Source organism: Drosophila bipectinata, chromosome 3R, assembly GCF_030179905.1.
Source record: "Drosophila bipectinata strain 14024-0381.07 chromosome 3R, DbipHiC1v2, whole genome shotgun sequence".
Taxonomy (NCBI): Eukaryota; Metazoa; Arthropoda; class Insecta; order Diptera; family Drosophilidae; genus Drosophila; species Drosophila bipectinata.
In genome coordinates, this window is record NC_091739.1 from 2,490,028 (window position 1) to 2,512,323 (window position 22,296).

At 42.8% G+C, this 22,296-nt stretch overlaps 2 protein-coding genes across 3 annotated transcripts; both read right to left on the reverse strand.

The window, feature by feature from the left end:
* Positions 1-436: 436 nt before the first annotated feature.
* Positions 437-769, reverse strand: LOC108130762 (metallothionein-3). The gene is made up of 2 exons (XM_017249349.3): positions 650-769; positions 437-584 (listed from the first exon to the last, which is right to left on the reverse strand). Exons 1-2 carry the CDS (start codon positions 672-674, stop codon positions 478-480), a joined length of 132 nt encoding a protein of 43 aa, XP_017104838.1. The 5' UTR covers positions 675-769; the 3' UTR covers positions 437-477.
* A 15,082-nt stretch (positions 770-15,851) lies between these two features.
* Ir92a (Ionotropic receptor 92a) lies at positions 15,852-20,768 on the reverse strand. Of its 2 annotated transcripts, XM_017249314.3 has the most exons (10): positions 20,717-20,768; positions 20,441-20,658; positions 20,232-20,385; positions 19,047-19,414; positions 17,642-17,774; positions 17,404-17,584; positions 17,117-17,344; positions 16,688-17,060; positions 16,505-16,636; positions 15,852-16,446 (listed from the first exon to the last, which is right to left on the reverse strand). In XM_017249314.3, the coding sequence occupies exons 1-10, from the start codon at positions 20,766-20,768 to the stop codon at positions 16,246-16,248; spliced, it is 2,040 nt and encodes a 679-aa protein (XP_017104803.2). In that variant the 3' UTR covers positions 15,852-16,245. The 2 variants fall into 2 exon arrangements, with proteins under 2 accessions (XP_017104803.2, XP_070137400.1); XM_070281299.1 differs by lacking the exons at positions 17,642-17,774; positions 20,232-20,385; positions 20,441-20,658; positions 20,717-20,768 and having other exon boundaries at positions 15,891-16,446; positions 19,047-19,118.
* Between the last annotated feature and the right edge of the window lie 1,528 nt (positions 20,769-22,296).

Below are 22,296 nucleotides of genomic sequence, written 5' to 3' on the forward strand. Positions count from 1 at the left end.
CCTTCGGCCTGGCTAATTAATTGCGCAACCAATTGCACTCCTAATGGCAGCCGCATTGTTGTGGCATGCCCCCGTTGCGTATACTTAATGCGCGAAATTATTTCACGCTCACTTACAAGTGTCACAATTTCGAGCTCTGCGTCCTTGTGTCCTCCAAATGAGACCGCATAAATTTTGCAGCCCCGCCACAAATGCAATAATTGCGCATTTTGCAATTGCCACCGACCCTGGCGGAACGCGTGACAGGCACTTGGCCAAGAGAGGACTTGGCCTCTGGGCCAAAAAACATCGCGGTGATGCCAGGGTAAATATTTGTCCTTGTCATGCGTGTGTTTTGTTCATTTTTAGAGCAATGCAACCGAATTGTAATTAAGCGAATATCAGTTCTGTCAGACAGCCCCTGGACCACCGATCCAAGTTAAATGCCATATTGGAATAAGGTCGTAGAATAATTTATTGAGGTTGGTTCAGTTTATTCTACTTTGTCTTGCAGCACTGATCCTTGGGGCCATTCTTGCAGACGCACTTGCAGTCCTGACTGCAGGCGCAGTTGTCTCCGCACTTGGTGTCCGTGCACTTACAGTCTGAAGGGGATTTTAAATTTGTTCGTTAATTTACCTATACTTTTTATAATTTTTTTTCAACTCACTAGAACCACAACCTTTGCAAACCATTGTAAAAGTACTTCCTTTAATGTATTCGGTTGATACTCTTCGAAAGCTTGAAACTTGTTTATAGAGATTTTTGTTGGGGTCTTTGGTATTTATAGGTCTTTGGTTGGCTTGACCACCAGCAGAGTGCCGGGTGGTGTTTGCACTCCGTTTATGGGAGAAGCAAAAAACGTGCGCAAAATAAACAATAATTACATGTTGCATTCAACACGCTATCTATTCAGCTTTATCAGGCGGTGGAGCAATCTTATTGTCTTTGAATGATAAGATAATAAATGGAACCTATAACACTGATAAAACAGTAATATTATAACAACAAAACCTTTAAAAAAAATATGGTTAAATCAGTAGAAAGCGAACTTAGCTCTTGACTTGATTTAAAATTGAAAAAAATGACGCCTTAAGTTAAATATTTATTTTAGTGTATATTGAATATATATTATACTATATTCAACATATATTAAATAATATCATAAAAGCTGGCCTTTCATATACTATTTAGGCTTCTAATGTTTATTAATGAATTAATTCGGTTACACAATTCCCAAACACCTTCCCAATTCCCATTCTCAAACACCTCCTAAGATTGTAAAGAACACAAAAGTCCTTTGGACTAACGTTACTAGCTACTTGCTATGCGCACTTGACGGCCAAGGGGTTTAAGACTGGAATTACCGCAAATTGCAAAAGTTTTTAATTGTTTATCTCTCTCAAGTACCCCCCTTGCCGCTTGGCCCCTTTCCGTCTGGGGCTCTGGGTCTCAGGCGAAACATTAGCGCAACATGGCATGGAGGTCCTCGCACCGATGTTGTCCTTGTCGCAATCAGCAAACAAAAATCTCAACTGGCGGATGCAGAAATTAGTCCAGCCCCAGTGGCACCCACGAGCTTTCTAGATTTTCTAGCTTTCCTAGCCAGCAGCAGTTACAGGATGAGGTCAAATTATTAATTTAATATGCATCCGTGCCTCCTCGGACTCCGGACTCTGGACTTTTGGACTTTTTCGAGTCGCTTCCGTTTCCGTTTGCCGCAGCCACAGCCGCAGCCCAGCCGGCAATTTGTTTTTGACCCACTGACACGGGATGGCCACCATTCTGGCCAGGCTTTGCTTTTTGCCTGATTAACGTTTAAACTCATTAAGATAACGAAATTTTTGGCGCTCTGCTGAATTTTACTTTTGAGCAGCTGCCACGGGGGAAAATGTCGAGTTGAGTTTTTGGATTTTTTGTTTTCTTGTTTTTGGGTTCAAAGGTCAGCAAGTTGGAAATCTGTTGCCATTGTTTTGCAGGCCTTCTTGCCGCGTGGCTTGTAATTGGTTTGTAAACAATTTCGTCGGTGCTTTGACAATTTGGTTGGCCATTTTATTTGGGGCAGCTAATTGCAAACTTTCCTCTTCCAGCTTGAAGCTTCTTATCAAAATTGAAGCTGCGCGCATTATGCTCTCTATGTTCACGCTCAATTAGGGCTTGTGGCCTGGACTCCTGCTGGTTCTGGCCCTGATTCGGTTGGCGATTCTGGTTACGGCCGCCTCTGTTTCTATTTGCCCGGAATGGCTATGCGAGCATCCGGGTCGGGGCCCGGTCGAGGCCTGTTTACCCGCCAATCAATTCAATTTGCGACTTGTTTGCGCCCCGGCATCGTTCGCATTTCAGCTTTATTTTTGTGCTGAGGTTTTCGGGGTGTGAGTTTTGGGCTCGTCCTCTGGTTTGGGTTTGGGTTTTGAGTTGGGTTTGTCGAAGGGCTTCCCTTCGCCCTTCGAATCAGTTTCCGTCAATGGCCGCCCCAGGCTACGTTCTCCCTTATTAAATGAGCAAATATTTTCACTGGCATATTAGATAAATGCTATGATTATGGTTATGGCCTGTTCAATGGCATAATAATGCGGGAAAAGCTTCATGCCATCGCGAGGAAGAGGAAAAGTGAAGCAGATTATTTTCGAAGTTTATTGCGAAAATAGAGATTATATTGGGATGATTGAGTTTAGGAGTAACTACCTACTATGAAATTTACTGAGTATCAATCAATTAGGTCCCTCAGTTGCCTAATCTTTATTAAAACCTCTATCGTTTCGAAAATGTTTCGCTTTTTTTAAGCCTTATACTCTTACATTTCCCATCCTTTTGTCTTCGTCACTTCCTCTTTAACTCTGAAAGTTGTCAGAAAAGCCTCCTTTCCCGTTGGTTCATCACCTCAAAGGACACCAATTAGCATAATCCTACCCAAAGAGAAGAGATCAAGCTCTGGTTGAGAATCTCTCGAAATGGGAAAAGGTAAAAAGTGGCTTCAATAATCCTTCAAAAAATAGGATATTATTGGTAACCTCAACACACTGCCACTCTTTAAAAATGTCTGGAAGCAAAATTTTCACAATTGTCTTATTCCGGCATGACATGATTTTTTCCACTTTATTTTTTAACAAATTTCGTTAGCGGTAGTGACGCCTTGGGGCTTTCGACACTTGCTGGCCAGTACATGTCAAATCCCATTCAAAAATTTTCCAACTGCAGTAAAACAATTTTTGACTACGCACCCTTGGGCAGCTGGACTCCAACTCTGTACTTTGGACTCCCGACTCCGGACTTTGGATGCAGGACCGGCGACCACGTCATGTGGCCGAACAACCGAAGAAACAGCAACAGGGCAAGGGGTACCCCAACGCAAAAGCAAAAAAAAAAGAGAGAAAAAAACGTCCTGGAACAAGCCATGAACCAAATGCTGTCCTGGTTCTGGATCTGCCTGCGTTGCGGCTGCTGTGGTTGCAGTTCATGGGGCAGGCGGATGGCGGCACAGCGGAATGGAATGGCCCAAAAACCCAAAACGAGGTGGAGGCTGGAATCAGGCCTAGGCCGAGGGAAACGGTCCCAAAAATGTTCTGCAATATGCGTCGAGTTGGAAAATTCATCATAAATTCCATGCGACAACATGGGAGCCAAACTTTTCATATGCTCTTCAAAATGCCGCACTGCCCCATGTCCCAAGCAGGCATCAGTCCGTCAGTCCATCCGCCCGACCGTCCATCCCTTCCATCCATCCACCCATTTCATCCGATTCCGTCCAAACAGTCTTCCCAACAGCTGCTGGCGATTTTTATTTATACATATTCCGTACGTACGAGTACGTTAGGCAGACTGCTGTTGCAGAATCTCGACACGCCGAAGTGTGTTAAATGCATATTTGCAAAGTTTAAATTCCATAACCGAATGACGACAATTGGCAACAGCTGGACTAGTAAATTTTATATTTAACATCCTCGCCCCGACCAGGCCGGCGCCTCCTTGGTCCTGTAACCCTATTGTTGAAACGAATTTCGATTTGCATAAATGTCAGTCGGATAACCCTGCTAAGCTGGCATGTAGCAAATAACTTGGGCACTGCAAGAAACTGTGCAGATACCCTATGCTACTTTTACCCTAAAAAACATGGTACGCTTTGTGTTTTTTTCTCTGTCCTGTGGTTTGCCTTTTTTATCGACCTCAAGTTTAACAGCTCCCGCTCCGCAATTATAACTATCTTCGCTGAGACGAGTTGATAGAGGGTTAAGCTTTTACGACTGGTTTTATGACAATTCCAGCAGCCCTTATGCTCCGCCATTATGTCGCCTTATCCCTTTAAAGCCGGCAATTGCCGTCGTTCGTGTCGTCAATTGAAATTGCTTGGCATCAGTGGAAGCTGCATTACCCGCTGACGCTCCCCATATTCATCACACACTCCCCCCCACACCACCACCCTGATGAACGCACAAAAGTTTGTCAATCTGCCAGCAAATGACATGCATCGACGCCAACGACGAGTCCTTGAAGGGGCAGGGGCGTCGGAGGACGGGTGGGTGTCGCTAAAAGTATGCAACACTTGACGCGCATTGCACGAAGCTGGCGTGCCAATGTCACAATTATTTAGACAGGCCCCGCGCCCCACTCTGGCCTTACAGGACAGCTTATGAGACCGTCTTCTACGAAGGGATGAAGGTGAAATCAGCACTTAAAGATGCAGTATAGTATTAACCAAAAGAGTATAGTAGTAACTTTCCTATTACTTGTATTTTATTAACACCAATACAACAAAGAAATGTTATTTAATCGCAAAACATCTCGAATCTTTAGGTAAATTGGTTAACAAAATCATATCAGGGTATTATTTTCTTACATGTGATCAATTAGGAGCCAGAATTTCTCTGAGTGATACCATCATATCCGTTGCAACTGCTGCAAACTTCACATGCCGGCTCACAATGAGAGGTGAGAACTTGACGGAAATCACTAGAGCAACTTTTTTAATGGAATCAAATCAAATTGTTCGGAAGCTGTAAAAAGCGATTGCACGGAAGCATTTTGAGTTGTTGACACCGGGCGGCGCCGCCACCGCCAAACTCCGACAACGGCATCGACAACGACAACGAGAGTCATCGAGGTGCAAAAAGCGACACCAGAAAACTTGCCAAAGTAACGCAAACTGAAAATTCCGAAAAAAAAAGGATGGGGGCGTGGGCGATTGGGGAGGAATCATAAGTACACACTTGAGGGGGAGCTTGGGAACATCGTCAATAGAGCGTCAAGTGTGCGCTTGTCCACGCCCATTTAAAGCTCAGCCACCAAGCGAAGCCAAATTTGGTCACAGTGCACTCGAAAAAATAATCACCTTTGTCCAAGAAATCAAGTATTTAAAAGAAAAATCATTAAGCATTAAATTCTACACCTTAAAAATAAATAAAAAACACATGAATTTTACAAATGTGTGGAGAATATAAAATAAAATATATTAGTTTATATTGATTATGAAGAAAATTTAATCTTTATATTAAAAGCCTATGCCATCTCCGAGTAACCAAGCATTTCTCCCAGTCCATACAGCCATATAATTGGCCAAATGACAATGTGCACAAGGTGCAAGAAGTTTCCACCGAAATGTAGACCAGGCGGAAAAAATGCAGAAACCAAGGGATCCGAAGAAGGCAGAACAGAGCAAAGTTCAAAGTGCAATCGTTCGTTTTTTGGTTATATGGCGCATAAGTTTCAGGCGCGCGCTGCACTTGCAAAGTTGCAAAGGCCATAAAAATCGTCCATAAAGCGGCAGTCTCCTGGCTTTGAGTTCCGAGCTTCAAGCCGTCGCTTCAAGCCAGCTGGCTGGCCGCAGAAGAGTCGTAAATCAACTTAACACGCCGCAGGACGACAGCCCACAGACAAGCTAATAATTCTTGTTGACACCCAACATCTCCGAGTTATGCCCAATGAACTTCGAGGCTGGGCAGCCCGAAAACCTGCCCGTCCGGATTAGGATAATCAATTCATTAGCGTGACCAGAGGCTGGAGCCGCTCGAGCGGTTCTGCAGCCTACCACCGTTCTCTGGCAAAGTTGCCAGGACCAACTAGAGTCCTTTGCGGAGTGCACAAATGAAATTGCAATGGAAGCCGAGTGCCCGGTGGGAGAACAAATGTTCACTCCACATTACATTTGTCTTGGCTGGCGAGCAGATTAATTGCCAATGAGTGTGTACAAGTTCGAGATGAAAGTTTTTCAGAACCCCCCGCCTCGCTTTCTCCCCTTTCTCCGCGCTCCATTGCGTTGGCGTTGCGCTCCGAGTGACATCCTAAAACGGGGCCACGTACATTTTATCTGCTACTGCCGCCCCTGCCTCAGAGCCCCTGCCCGGCCTGCACACAATTCGAGGTTTTTGAGGTGAAACAAATTTCCGGTGACATAAACTTAATTAGCTTTTGTTCGGGCTTTTGTTTTATGGTTTTGTGGGTGCAAGTGCCTGTGGGTGGGCGGATCGGCCGGGGTAAGCAGAGCCCGCGGTTTCAGTGGGTTTTTTGTGGGTGTAGGGGGTGTATTTTGGGTGGTGGTTCGTTCAAGGCGACTGCCGACGCCAGAGCCGCTTTGTCTGCTCGTTTTTATAAATGGCTTTGGCATGTTGAAAGGCGGCATTTAGTTTTGATTTAATTGGCCCCACTTAACAGATTTATCTTCCAGATACTTTTGCTCTCTCTCCCATGTTTAATTAGTGCTGCCCACCCACACAGGCACACAAGGACACGCAGCACTGGCACACCAACAAAAACCAAACAAAGCTCGAGCTTATGCAGAACTCTATTACTTTCATCAACAAAAGTCGACTAAAAGTTTCTGGCAACCACTTTTGGCATTTCACTTTCCCCCACCGCCTTCTAAAAATAAAATGAGAGAATATTTACTGACGGTATCCCGGAATAATACATAAATGTTTACCGCAAACAAAGAGCCGCAGCCAAAAACAATAAGGCGAACCAACTCGAATCTCAATCGGAACCAGCATGGGCTAAAGTAATGAAATTGAAAACTGAGCTTACGACAAAGGACGTGGCTTGGATGGGCGCAGGAAAAGGCAAATAAAAGTCGGCAAAAAGTGGCATCAGTTCGTGAAATTGGTCCTCCAAAAAATCATAGTCTCTGAAAAAGCGATAGCTATGATTCCCAATTAATTAAAAATTTCCTTAAACCATATAATTGTTAATACATTCATCTTCAGAATAAATTTTAAGGTTCTCTTCATAAAATGAAACGCTGATTAAAGGAACTAAAAATAAATTCCTACATGTGTGCGGTTCATAAATACTTCATCAGCCTCCCAACCACTAAGAAGTCTCTGGAAAGGTAAGAAAACTTTGCACTGGGGCTAAGCCGACGATATAATGATCTCCCCAGGGTGTCAGACGGAATACTCATGCAGACTCCCAGGCTCCAAGGACCTCTCAACTCACGCACACACTCACCCAGCCACAGGCAGACAGAGCTGATTAGGTCCTGAATTGAGATTCCACTTGCATTGCCTGGCATCTCACCTTAATCGGCTGCCAAAGTTACTTATGCTTGTGGATTGTGCCTCAGCATTCTCAACTTTAGCCCCACCTATATCCCCAGATTCCAGGCCGGCCAGGGTCGAGAGAAGCCAGGCCTTACCTGTACCTTTACGGACAATATTAACAGGAAGTGAAATCAAAAGGTTGGATTTTACTTGATTTTCTCAATTCAGGGACTGCCAGAAGAACCCCCATTGTTCGTGTGGCTAGTAGTTTAACTTTATCATCCTCACTTGGCGGTCGGAAAGTTCCTTAGCCAGCCTTCAGCTTGGACTGCAGATAGAAAATTAATTAAAATTGAAGCGTTGGCTATAAGCTTTTAGATGCCAGAAGTAATGATACTGATGAGGATGCGCTTGACTTATGAATAATAATCGTTTAATATTAATTTATTACCCATTTTTTAAGGTAAGCTGCCTTATTGTTCACTGTGTAGTCCTCCCTTTGGGCCCACTTGTCTGCCACGGCTGCCAGCTTCCATCTTCGTTTCCGTTCGCATTATTCGCTCGCCCCCTTCCGTCTGCATTGGTTTGTCCGGCTCCGGCTCCATCGCACTGTTATTGTATAAGCAGCTCATCTGCGGCTGAGCTCATTTTATTTGCTTCAAATTGAGTTATGCCTAATGAAAATCAAATAAGCCGCTATCGAGCCGGAAATGCTGGCTGAGTTCTGAGTTCTTCCTGCCGGCGGTACGTGTCCTTGCCTTCCTTTTTTCCTCGTTCCTCTTCTGGATCGAGCCTGTCACTTTTTGTTTGTTTGTTTTCTGACTTTACATTAGCATGAATTTGGCTTATTCACGCCCTTTTCTCTGAGTCTTACCAATAACAATTCAGTTGTACTGACAAACAAATGTCAAACGATTAAAATAAAACGAGATTGGTTTAATTTATTCAGAAAAGTAGGGAGGACTAATATCCCGATAAAATACTCGATACTATTTTATGCCTTCAATGGCATCAAATATTAAATTTAAACCAACTTAAAACTTGGTTTTAATTAACCTTTTAATAGTTTAATTATTAAATATTTAAAATTTAAACCAAAATGTATTTTTGGGCTCTTCGGAACATGCAAACACGTCTTTTTGCAAAACACAATTTTTAAAAATTAGAATTTGGAATAAATAATAATTTGAATAATTTGATGACGTGTTGAAAACTCACAATGCTTATTTTCATATGACAAAAATCAGTAAAAATTACAATATTGAAAAAAAATTGTATTTTTCGGTTTGTTATATGTGCTATAACTTTTCATCTTAAAAATTAAAAATGACACTAAAATGACAATTAAACTTTAAACCAGGGAGTTTTATTTTAAAAATCACAAAATAATCATTATTTTCTGAGCGAAAAGTAAAAAACAGAAATAATCATTATTTATGATTTTTATTTTTTTTCGCTCAAAAATATCACTCAAAGTTTAAACTTTAAACATTAGGTTATAATTTGTATCGTTTTCCAACCTGTTGCAGCCTAGACCAACCCTATGGCTTAGTTTATGTTTTGGTGATATTCACTTGTAAGTACTAAGTATGAGTCTGAAAGTGCACTTTTGTGCTCGTTCTTCGATATTTGACATTTTAAATGCCAAATAAGCATGGGGGAAAATACAAGCCTTTTTGACACGTGAGTGCCAAAGTGTAATTTTTAACCCTTTTGCGGAATGAGGAGCTAAATGCAAATAGGGGTTTTTGCAAATAATTATTATGGAAAAAGTTTCGACCCAAAAAAAAAACTATATTATAAAACAAGAATGGACGGCTAAAGTGGACTTTCCCGACCATATTATACCCGGTACTCATCTCTTTCACTGACTGGGAACTGTCAGATTTAGGTGAATTTCGATTTGTAAGTGTAGATTAGGCATTGAAATAGATGGGCACTAATCGGATACTTTTAACTCTTTTAGTTTTCGAGAACCACGCATTCAAAATGTTAACACTTTTGTATGGGAAATGGTACATTTGTGTATTTCTGCTGTTAAAATCGGCCGATTTTGATGAAATTTGATTTCTAGATATAGATAAACAATATATTAGTTTGGCATCAAACGTTTAAAAAACCTTCCTGTACTGTCGATTTATGGGGGTGGCAAAAATTTTAAACAAACTGCGTGGGCATTATAGGAGTCTCCACGCCAAATCCTATAGCTAACATATATCTCTTAAGTCTCTGAGATCCACGCGTTCAGACAGATGGACTGACGGACGGACAGACCGACGACGTACTTTACAAGTACCGGGTGTAACAAATTTATAAATAACTATGTTACAATTATTTTATTATGGCTTGAACCATAACACGGAACCTTGAACACGGAACCTATGTTGGCATCAATAATTTTTGTTTTACCAACTTTTTTAAAAGGAAAAATATTAAAAATGAACTTTAACTGCGTGGATATTGTAGTAGTCGACATGAAAATCTTAGAGCTCTATATCTAAAAGTCTTATGGTGGAAGACGAACTTGGATATGTCCCTGATGATATATGGTTCCTTTCTGCTACTATTTTGATCAACGATTATCAAGTATCCAATCATGGTTAACAAACATCTAAATAAAGGAAAAAAATTATTCAGTAACTACCAATAATAATTCAAAAATAAAAAAGTGTTTGAAACGCTTATGATTTTATATTTGTTAAAATATACTGAAAACACTGTGGAATGCATTTTCCTTGTGTATATGTATATCTGAAGTCATAGGGGCTGTGGCTTTTTGGCCCACTTACGCGTCTGATTGGATTCTTGTACATAAATTCATATATTCAGACACACTTCATCGTTTATTTCATATTTTAGTTTCTGTCTGCGGCCAACTGAGCCAAGGAATGCGAAATGCAAAAGGAAGTGCAGGAAAGCCCGGTCGGAATTTTGTTTGTACCCATCAAATTGCCTTCGTAGCGTCATTACCCACATACATGAGGCCAGGACAAGTATCTCCTGGGTTTATGACATCCACCCCCCACCCCCGCTCCGCTAGGCGAGCGTTAAGTGCAAGTGTGGAAAATTATTTAATGACTTTTCTGAATTTGAAACGGAATTTGTAAGTGCGTTGTGGCATCCTGAGGCAAGGGGCAGAGGGATGGGGCAAATATTTGCATAAGTAAACACGTGGACCTGGGAGCGGGGGAAACTTTGCAGCCAAAGTGGAAGTGGCCAAGTGGCCGACGAGCAGGGCCAAGTAATTCAACGGCTCAGCCGTCAGCCGTTAGCCACTTTTTTTCTGCTACAACCTTATTAATTATTAATGCGTCTTTGAAGTGCAGCAATGGCGGCGGCGACTTCATCATCTCGTCCTCATCAGCGGCTAACGAAGCCGCCACTCAGCCATGGGGCTCAGCCGAGGAATACGGAATAAGGGTACACGGCGACCTGGCGACGGTGTCAACATTAATTTGTGTTCAGGCGACACTCACAAGACAGCTGACAGCCCATGAGGAGCCGGGGAGGCCGCCTCTAGCTTTCCGACATCAGCGGCAGAAGGAGCTCCTGGAGTGGCATATAATTTGTAATTAATGACCAGTTAAAGAGAGCAGCCTTTGGCGGAGGAGCGGAACGGCCTGAGATTTACACTGGCAAAATGGGTGACAGCCAAACGCTGATTTATGGCCGGCGACCGCAAAATTTATATGCCGGGCCATGTGACTTGGTCTACTCCAGAGTGCTCAGTTTCAGTTCCAGCCGCCTGTTTGTTCTCTTACAATCCAAATTCAGTTGTTAATGCACTTCCCAAAGGGGTATATTAGCGATAAGAATTACGATAAGTACTTAATCGTATTACTTAGAGTAGGACTTGCATACACTGGAGCAAGCTTTAAATTATTATTTAATAAGGACTACAAAGTAATATTACTGCAATACCTGCTCTTAATGTGAACTACACTCTAACCAAAATAACAAAAAAGTTCAAAGCTAGAGTAAATAAAATTCGTCTTGAGTTTTAAGCTCTTTTTTTTGTATTCCTGGCGCATTTGAATGTGAAACGTCAGCAGGATATCGACACGGCTTGCCTTTATGCTTCAGTCCTGGAAACTCCCCCACTCTGGGCCCGACTTTGAACTCTTTTTGAAAAAATACCAGACTTTGAGAGGGTCTCTGTTTCATTTTGGAGCCATAGATCCCGGCCGAAGTGCAATTTGTCTTGTGCCAGGCAGATTTCGATAGACCAGCCTGAGCCCACTTAGAGTTCTGTTATTTCCTAAGCAGTGGCGTAATGTCGGGGGGTTTCAATCGGGAAGAACTGTGAAGTTTATTCGGTTATACCGGAGAGTAGTTAAATTATTGATTTGCAAAATATCAAATATCTTAAGGATATAAAAACCCCGGTTTCCAATAATTCCAAGCCTCTGGGCTCCCCAGCTCAGTTGTTGCTTTTCTTAGCTTTGACTTTGTCTGCGGCTGTTGTCACTCGTCAATGCAATAGAGAGGGAAGGAGGAGATAAGAAAGGAGATGACTAGCTTAAGCCGTAGGAGAGAGAACCTGCCATTCAAACTGTAATTCCTCAATTACACAAGTGTCTATAGGTCTGTCCCTCTCATGCACTCACTCGCTTTCGTGTAAGCTGCTGTTGGTGATTAATGGCCCCCGACTCGGATCCGGATCTACATAGATGCGCCCCGAAAACGCAGCTAAGTGAAACAACATGGAAGATAACAGCCTAAGCCGATTTCGTGCCCTGTATTTATTTGGCACGCCAACTTTTTAGCTAAGTGCAAAACAATTTACCCAAATTCCCGCAACGCATGCACACACTCTCCCCTAAGCCCCCACGCACTAGCCCCCTAGCATGTGCACAAATACATGTTTGCTTAATTGTTCCCTCGACTGTATTCCGCTTACCTTTGTTGTTGCTGTTTTTTTTTGCATTGTTGATGCTCTCCTTGTTATTATTCTTGTTTTTGTTGTTGTTGTTGTTGCATCGCTTGTAAAGCCTGCCAAAGCAGCTCTGCACTTTTGTGGGTTTTTGGTATTTGTGCATGAAGCACCCTGTATTTTGAAAAGGACTTGCCAGAACTTGAAGAGCTTTGTTTATCCAAATCCTTATCCAAAATAAAGTTAAAAAAAACCCACTGAACTAACACTATTGCATACAATGCTACCCTATGCAATATACTAATAATACATACATGTACAAATGTACCTTCCGAGCATTACAGGGTAGCACAATAGTTGCATTCTTTTGGACTCGCCACAAGTTAAACTTTCCCCCATGTTGTTTTATTATGCTAATGCAACCGTCGCAGAGGCAACTCCCAGCCACCTGCCGCGTAGTCATGTGTGTTGATTGGCGCCGTCTCCCGCCCGCAGCCTCCCCCGTCTACACTTCCTTCAGGGGCCGGGCCGAAGAACAATAGCGGCTTGTAGCAACTGGAAACTGTGCCAGCGACTCGGGCTCAGAGCTAGTGCATTTTAGTAATGCCTTTTAAGCAGCATTAGACTAAGCCAAAAGTTTGATGGGGAAGCCAATCGCAAACACCTCGTAAAATATTAAAAGGGACTCCGACGCAAAAGGCGGGCGAAAACAAACAAGTGGTACGAAAATTTAAAAGCACCGTCAAAGGACTCACAAGACAAGGCGCGAATGTTTCGTCCCGTTTCGAGCCAGGTCGTTTGCCTGGGAACTTCAGCAGACTGTAAAATGAAATAATTATGAGCGATAAATTTGCCGGCATCTTGGAAAAATTGTCGCAAAAAGGGCGTAAGACGGTGGGGAAATGTCTGAGTTGATAATGAGCCTGGCCACACGGGCGTATGGCTATCAGTCTATAAAATAGATTTTATTCAGATACAAAATGTATCTTATATCCTGACTTTGAATAAATAAATCACATGTATCAAATTCATATGCGGCCTGATTTTTATATTGAAAAACCCTAGCTATCTGCCCTGACTACGCCCATGTCCTTGATAAAAGCCGTTGTTGAGGCAACGTCTTCAAAACGACAAAGTGGCAAAAACACAAGCAATTATGCAGAACAAAAAGAAAAAATATTCAGAATTTCTAATTGGATCGATTCGAATGCCAGGACATTAAAAATTCATGGGAATCTCGCCTGCCCTGGCTAATTCAATTTAAAGGCCTCAGCCTCTTAGACCTCCGACCTGCGACCTCCGAAAATCCAGTGCCACGAAGATACCCACCAAAAACTCCGGATCGAGCTCATATTTTATCGGTGCTGTCGTCTGGCTGCAGTTGCACGTGCCAATCTGCTTGCGCCCCAGCTGCCCCCACTCCGCCGTAATGCTTCTATCCGTCCGGCACTTTTATCGGTGCGCGTAAATTTCAACGCCCGGCGACAACGCCTCGCACAGATTTATTTTATTTACAGCAGCGAAAGCAGCAAAAGGAGTTTGCCGGATCCGCTCCCCTTTCATATAATTTCAATTATCGCCCGTTGGCTGCTGGCCATAAATTAAGTTAAAATCTGAGGCGGTGCAGGTTGCGCTGATTGCATGTGAAAAATATTCCATTTTCCTGCCAGTCTTTTAATTAAGTGCAAATGCAAAAGTTATGAACCCAACTTTCGGCTTCCTATAGATGCTCAAGAATGTCAGGAACCCAAACTTTCCATCAGTCGTCTTCCGCATATTGAACCCTTTGACGTGCGATTATTAGGCATGCTTTGAAAACTTTTGCCAGGCCGGTAACTATTTTCCCATTTCGGAGGCCTGCAGAGTCGCAAAAGTCCAAGGCACTTTGGCAACACCAGCAGCCACAAGGACAAGTGGCAGCTAACAAACGGAAACAAACAGCTACATTAGCCACCGCAAATCAGCAACAATCACAGCAGCAGCAGAAACCAGCAAACACCAGCAAACAAAGTTGAGGGCACTCACTTAAAAATTCCAAACGCAAGAGCGGAAGTATGCAAAAAAGCTTCCACCAGAAAAATCAAAATAAAAAATAGTTGCTCTGGCGAAACTTTTCATACCTTACAACACCATACAGTTTGGTTTAACACGCCTAATGCAACGGATTTATTTGTTAGTTTTGATAATCCTTTTAGAAATGTTTTTTTTAGCTTTTTGTAAAACAAAGCATATAATGAAAACTAAACAAAACATGAAAATAGTGCATATAAATATTATTTAACTGATCATACGCACTGTTGTACTTCTTAACCCGTGTTATCGTGTGAATCTACAAAGGTAACATAGAGAAGAAGCCATCTCCGACTCCATAAAGTATATATATTCATCATCTATTATTGGCCCATTTATCCGTTTTACCTTATTTCATAATGATTAACCAAATATTTGCGATACCTTAGCTGCAAGGGTATATCAATTTCGCCTCCACCCGAAGTTAACAATTCTTTCCTGTTTTTTATAATTATTATTTAACAACCTCTGTGTAGTTGGTAAGGACTTTTTGGAAATCATCAGAAAAGATTGGTGACTTATAGACTTATAGAGCGGCACTTATTGTAGAAATGTAATTTAATGGCACTAATGGGTCACATATCAGACCAGAGTCCAATGCGTTGGACTAGCTTATAAGTTGTTTTAACATGAGATTTATATTGAATTAAATAAGTTTTGATTCAGAATTCATTGGAGTAAGACCCTTAGCGTTTTGTGCCTTACCAAGTACTCATCAACTATTGATTATTTATTGATCAAAAACAAATCTTATTATAAAAGAAAACAATAATTATCTAACGATTTGTATTATATAATCTGAAGTCCAAAAGAAACGGATAGTCAAACAGAATTCCCTCATTACTCGACTTAGAATGATGAAATAAGGTTGAAATAGATTTCTGTTTTCTTGGTTAGTTTATTTGTCGCTCCGAAACGGACTGGTTACGAGCAGACCAAGTGGTGTGGCGGAAGAGGTAGAAGATGGGGACCAAGTGAAAATGGATAAGAAATCGCTTAGGAGAGGACTTTCCTCCTGCAACCTGAAGCGGGCAGGCAAGAACGCTGGCAGGCCCATAGAAACCCATCCTATGTATGCGTATAAGTGGCCTGGGCTGCGGCAAATTAGTGATAATGAATAATTTCCCACAGCGATAATTAAGGGGCATCATTAAAAATGTTGCCAACGACGAAATTGCGTTCGCCTAACACTAAACGCTTTTCCAATTACCGCAACACACCGGGCAGAAGTCATTTTCCGCTTGCATATCCACAAGCCCCCGACCCGCCCGCACTTCCGTGGCAAGTGCAGCAGATAGAGCCGCAAAATGTTGGGTCCTGGGGGCCGAGTAGATGGCAAGGCAGTGGTAGAAGAGGCGACATGGGATATATGGGTTCACTTTTCACTTTTCAGTTGCTCACTCGGCCGTGACGCTTATCCATCCCAGGCCAACAATGCCAGCGGTCGATTCCAGGCTGGCAAAACTGCTGTCAAATTTCTGTCGTGGGAACTGCCATCACACAGCCAGAACGAGAAATGAAACGATTCGATTTGCAACAGTTTTGGCCAAGAAGCAGCAATAACAACTACAAAGCTGGCTTTTTTGTGAGGCCTTGAATCCTAATTCAGTCTGAAATAAACTTTAACAGAAATTTGAATAACTACAATTTTAAGGATAATCCATTCACTGGTTATTCACTAAAGGTTGTTCACTAAAAGCTTATTCACTTAAAAAACAAAATATTTTTCTCAATGCATCCCAGTTACGTGGGGTTTTGGTGGCTTCTGCGTGTCCTGCAGCATGCGATTTTGATGTTTGCTGCGACACGTGCTCACGGACGCCACGGATGAAGTGGTTCATTTCGATGGTCAAATTATTTGCTCTTTCCAAGCCTATAGATCACATTCTCCGCCATCAGGGCACAGCCCGCAAAAGTGAAGCCAAAAGCCAGAACAAACAGAGCTCCGGCAATATTATGGACATCCAAAGCCTGGGGAGCGCCTTTGGCCTTGTGGCCGTTGGCCAAATCCATTAGAACTTCCTGTTTCTTCTTGTCCATATACTTGACTATGAACTGCAATGAAAATAAACAAGTATTTGAAGAACACAAATATTATTTTCTTGAAAGCTACCTCAAGTTCCCAGTGAACATACAGTCCCGTTTCCTGGCAAGTAAGGATGTGCTTATCCAGCTCCGGCATTAAAACCCAACCTCGTATGGAAACGGCTCGGGTGTAGTCGAAATATAAATCATCCCGCAGCACCTTCGATTATAGTTTGAATATAATATGCTTCAAATTGTGTATAAATCTTACAATTCTATTTTCCAGAGCATCAGTGGCGACATAATCACCCACGGAAAGGGATCCTGAAGACAAACGCTCGATGCCGAGCCCATAGTTCGGCATATAGCTAGCATTGGACAGGTAACTATAATCGTGGACTTCAAAATTATTGGATAGGACCTGTTCGGTTACCAAATCGGAGCTCTGAATCGTGTGCACCCAAATAATAGAAGGGGCCGCCCACTTCCACTGGGCCAGAGCAAATTTCTCAATGGTGTCCACCGGGGCGCTGTAAAAGGGAATGGTCAGCATGGACTTTAACTGGCCACTGTAAATGTTTTCCAAAGTTATGGTGGCACAGAGGAGAGTGGCCAGAAAGAATCTGGGAGCAAACCGATTGAAGCTAAAGGGGATACATGGTATCAATACATTCTTAATATGCAGGTATTGAAAAATTACTCTAAAGGAGCCGATGGCTGTTGTATGAAAAGCGCAAAAGTATCCAGCAACGACTTCTCCAGATTACTGCCATGATGAAAAACCGATCCATTGCCTTTCAACCCCAAAATATAACTAACATATTTCATAAAATATAGGAACACGCCACACATTAGCATGGTTGATATCAGCAGTAACCAAGTGTAGTCGTTATAGGGCAAGATGTTAGTCCGCCAACTTGGCAAGGGTCTGTGAAGTACGGGTCTTTGAATATAAAAAAATAGAGTGAGAACTCTAAGTCTGCTTACGCTGGGGCAGGTCCCAGAAGGGTCACCGAGGAACGGGCAATGGTGTGAGAGGTCTCTGTGATGCCGTTGTACCAATTGTAGATGCAGCCAATGGCCAGTTCCACGCGCTGCTCGTAGATGTCGCCCAGCATGCCGTCGCTCGACTCGTTCTCGTAAATGCCTCCCCAGTTATCAGCGCCATCTGAGATAAAAATACAATAAATAGATAGAAAATATTCAGAAGAACATGGTAGCTCACAGGCCTCCATCCTCAAATGGCAGTTGTGCACCTGGCAGAAGGTCTTCATCACATTGGCCTCGGCCCCGTCGAAGGCGATCGAGAGCCTGCCCCTGTGCAGATTTATGGGATCCACGTCGCCCTGCCCAGCTGGCTGAAGCGATGCAGATGGGGTATTCGTTTAATGACTAACTATTGCGGGTCAATGAAGTGTCTGGGCTAATTTCGTTAATGGCCTTGTTTTGGCCAGCCACCCCACAAAACAAAGCACACACATGTGAATATGCGGCATTTGGGGCATTTGGAGCCCCGAAGTTACATTCAAATGGACATCGACACTTGGCTCGTCGGGCAGCAATTAAATGGAAACACGTAATTTAAATCAATGTTGGTGCTGTGCCGGATCCAAAGCCAGGCCCCAAACAAAACCACATGCACATGCTTGTGGCTGTTGGCCCTTCTGTGAGAGTGTAAGTGAGCTGGCCCCGGTGTTGGTGTTGGTTTTGGTGTTTGTGTTAGTGTTTCGGGTGGGCGTGCCGGTGGGCGGATGCGTGCGTGTGTTTACAAATGTGCAAATGTCCTTAAGGCAAACAATGGAGTGCGAACAAAACTTTTTGCCAAATGACAATAAAAAAATTGTTTTTTTCGGGAAACTTTTTTGGGTACAGTGGGCCAAAACAGGTTTTTATCGGCTTGAAATATTTGAGACTAAAGCGAGATTGAATATTATAATATTCATATAGTTTTATAATAAGTTACTATTTTATGAAGTAACAACTAAGGAAGATCAGTAATGGCCAACACACCCCAAACTATGGACTCTGAAACTATAACATGTGCTTACACTTTAGTTGCCACAGAGACAACAATCCAAAATAACCAAAACACACACAGATACAAGCGCAAAAGCACCCACACAAACACATGTATGGGTGCGGGCCAAAATAGTAACCACTGGACATTTATTCACGATGAGTTCGCACACTGAACTCGACTAATGCAAAGACAACGATGTGAACGAGCCTGGTGAAGATGAGGAGTCCTTTGCGTGGGGAGTGGGGAAGAGGATGAGGGTCAGGGGCAGGTGGGGGGCTGGGGGCGGGCAGGATATCACAAGGACGACCAATTGGCTTTGCTTAATGTTGGCGTGCAAATCTCTGGCATTTGTGTAAAGCTGGCTGCCCAAAAGCCACATGCACGAAAACAAAAATATTTTGCATATGTTTTTTAGATGATTTTATATTAAGTGTGTTGATTTAAGTTAATTTTTTAATAAAAAATTTAGATAAAATACTAAATATTTTAAAGCTAGTTGGGATTTCAGATAAAATGATGTCCTTTATTGCGACCGTCTCTCTCTAAGTGTATCAACAAGGAGGGCGGCAACAACAAACGATAAATATAAACTTAACCGGCAATTACTTACCACATAATTAGTAATAGTATATGGGACATAAGTAATGGAGCCAACGCGCAGGCTGCGGCCCTGCAGATTGAGCAGCTTGTTGGGATAAAGTTCGACTCGCTCGGTTTTGGCCAAAGTTTCGTTCGGCAAGAATGCGTCCAGGCGCACGGCATTCAAATTACCAAAGGCACCGACAAACTTTTGTGTCCACAGCTCGAAATTGATGTCGCGGTGGGGCGGCGGCACCCCGTCTTGTCCCTTGTTTCTCGTGTTTACCGATGTGCCCTCTTTACGCTCGGGGGCTGGGGTTGGGGGTCCTGTTTTTGGTCCTGCTTCTGGTTGCGAGTCAGTTTCGGTTCTCGGTCGCACCATCAGATGGTGGGGGTAGACTAAAGCGCATTACAACGATTTCCCGTTGTCGGACAAGCACAGAAAAAAAGGCAAAGAGGCAATAGCCTTAGAAAACGTAAAAAATTTCGAATTAAAAGTACCTATTGTTTAAAATTGCTTTGAAAAAATGGGTAACATTTTAAGCTTATCATTTTTTTTTCAATAATATAGTCGATTGATCCGGGAAAAATAATTTTTAAATTCCAAATCCCAATTTAATATCTTCGATTTGAAAAATTTTTCAAATTTTCTGCTTGAAAGCATCATTGAAATCTGTTATAGGTCTTATTTATAACAAGTTTTATTTGTAAAGATTTATATCTTTTTGAAATGGTTTTTTCTCGTTATATTTCATAAAACTTTAAAAATAAGAAGCCGAGGGTATTCTAAACAAATCCAAAACAAAATTAGGCCCCTGTAAGCAAGCCAGTAACAAAAACAAAGCAAATAAAAAGTGAAAGACAAAGAAAAATACCAGGCCAGCAAAAAACTGGGAACTCGGAAGTTTACAATTGAACAAGACGCTGTCGAGCGTTGAAATTATTGGCCAGTGCTAAAGTTTGATCAACTGGCCACGAATGTCCTGCGGCGGTTGGCCAACCATGTTTACGTGGGAGACTCTCGTGTGAGTGCGAGTTGGAGAACTTTTCGAGTTTGACTTGTTTTGCCACACCCCAGGGAGGTGGCGAGAAGTCACCGCTTAAGCTAATAAATTGATTCCGAAGGGTCGGCGCGATGGGGTGAGGCACGACAGGAACACTCAATTGAAATGGCAGATCCGTAATGCTTTTATTAACCCCTACATCCACCACTTACACTGCAGAATATCCATGGACAACAAGTCCTCGGGGCTTTCCTCATCGCACAGGAACAGATACCTCTTGTCCTTGAGACGCACCACGGAGTTCCGAGTGGCATAATAACGAGCATGCAGAAAGGGCTTGGTGTGCGGCAAAATAGTGATAAAGCCCTGTTATTGAAATATTTTACAAAACTTTTATTGGATAAAACCTACAACATCCTACCTCAGTGACACTACAATTCAGAGCACCCATAATCTGCTGCTCCAGATCCGAAATATCCTCTAATTTTGCCACATTGATCCACTGAAGCAGAACAGGTCGGGGAAAGTCCCTGAGAGCCGACTCTAAAGCACTTAAATAATCCAGTTGGAGTCGAGTTGCAGACCCGGAATTATTGTACACAATCAGTATGGATGAGAACGATGCAAAGTATTGGCCAACTAGGGCAAAGTCTGGTTTAGCCTGGCCAAGATATTTTGAAAACCCAAATCTAGTTACCTATAAGCCGAAGCAATTGGCTTAAATGCAACACCAGAGGTTGCAGCAACATCTTGCCTGCCTTTTGACTTCCATTCTCGCACAAGTGGCAGCTTTTATACGATGGCCGCTTAATGACTCCTCTTCGACTGGACGGCCAATTGATTTTAGCTCGAACTGTAATTGAAAACCTCCGGCTGATCCTGCTATCATTCCAACTGGCATTGTTTGCCCAGACATTACACTAATGAAACGTACACAGCCCCAGTGGATTATTTGCATAATTCGGTAAACAAACAGGCCAATAAAGGGAGAAAGGGTCTATAGGTTATTCAGGCGGAAGCCCTGACCTATGTAAGTTCCACTCGCAAATAGTTTATGAAGATAGGCAGGCGGAAGAGCATATGACTTTCAGCAAATAGATGCTTATAACCATAAGTTTTTCATTGATTATTTAAAATTATTTATATATAAGCTTTACCTTGATAAAAATTATTAGGACAAGAGTTTTTACAGTGAATTCCCAAGTGCTGGCCGATTAGTAAGTTTACAAATTAGCGAAAACAATGCGCCAGACATCCGACTCACATTATGAATGCGAACAAAGCCGCCAAAAGAAAGGCCAAGCTCCAAAAACAGTCGAGGGAAACTGGGCCGAGGCAGGGCCAAGTGTCAATTGAAACAATTCAATTGCTCTGCCAACTGGACAAGGGGCAAGTGGGCGACGAACGGACTCCCATAGGGGGTGGCAAGAACAACGGGCCGGAAGCTGGTGAATCTGTGAGTGTGGCGAGTGCTTAACCATTGGGTTATTTGAAATTGAAAGACAGATTAAAGGATTTGCTCCTGGCGAGCCAAGCCGCACCAGACGGAGGCGACGACATCCCGAGCAGGGCTACACCAGGCGGATGAGGGAGAAGGCTCCTAGTCCCCGGCTTTGGTCATTTGAGTGCCCAGCAGGCGGCGATTTTATTGCCTCGACAACCTGCTGGGAACACCCTAAAACAGCAAAAAAGATGTGGAAAAAGACCAGCCACACACACACACATTCAGATGGGTGACTGTGGACCGGCACTAAAGGGCAATTAAACACTCAAGCGGTGCGGCATCCACCAAGTCAGTGCTGAAACAGTCACCCCCATTGGAGTTATTCGAAAGTCAATGGCATTAAAAAACCATAAAACAATGTTTATCTTCACAAATGCTCCGAGGGATAGCCATAAAGTGAATGAGAGTAGTAGCTTATGAGCGTGTTTATTTGTATTATTAGTGAGTTTGAAAACCATCACTGCCAATGATTCTATTTTATTACTTAAAAATGCCAACTACAAGCTCTTATTCCGCTTTTTAAGCCACCCAAATTATCCTTTTCGGCCATTTCACTCTCTCCTCAAAGTATGCAACACTAATCAAGACAAACTTGCAGATTTGTGCGATTGCGTGTCCGTGTACGTGTGCGTTTGCGGGCATTTTATGCGTCTGTCTGTGTGCGTGTCTGTCCGCAGAAATGGAATTTACACACCTTGTTCACGCAACTACGGGGCGTGGCTGGGGCCTAGGGGAATCGGGGGAACCGCAGGCGGGCTGACCATCAAACCGGC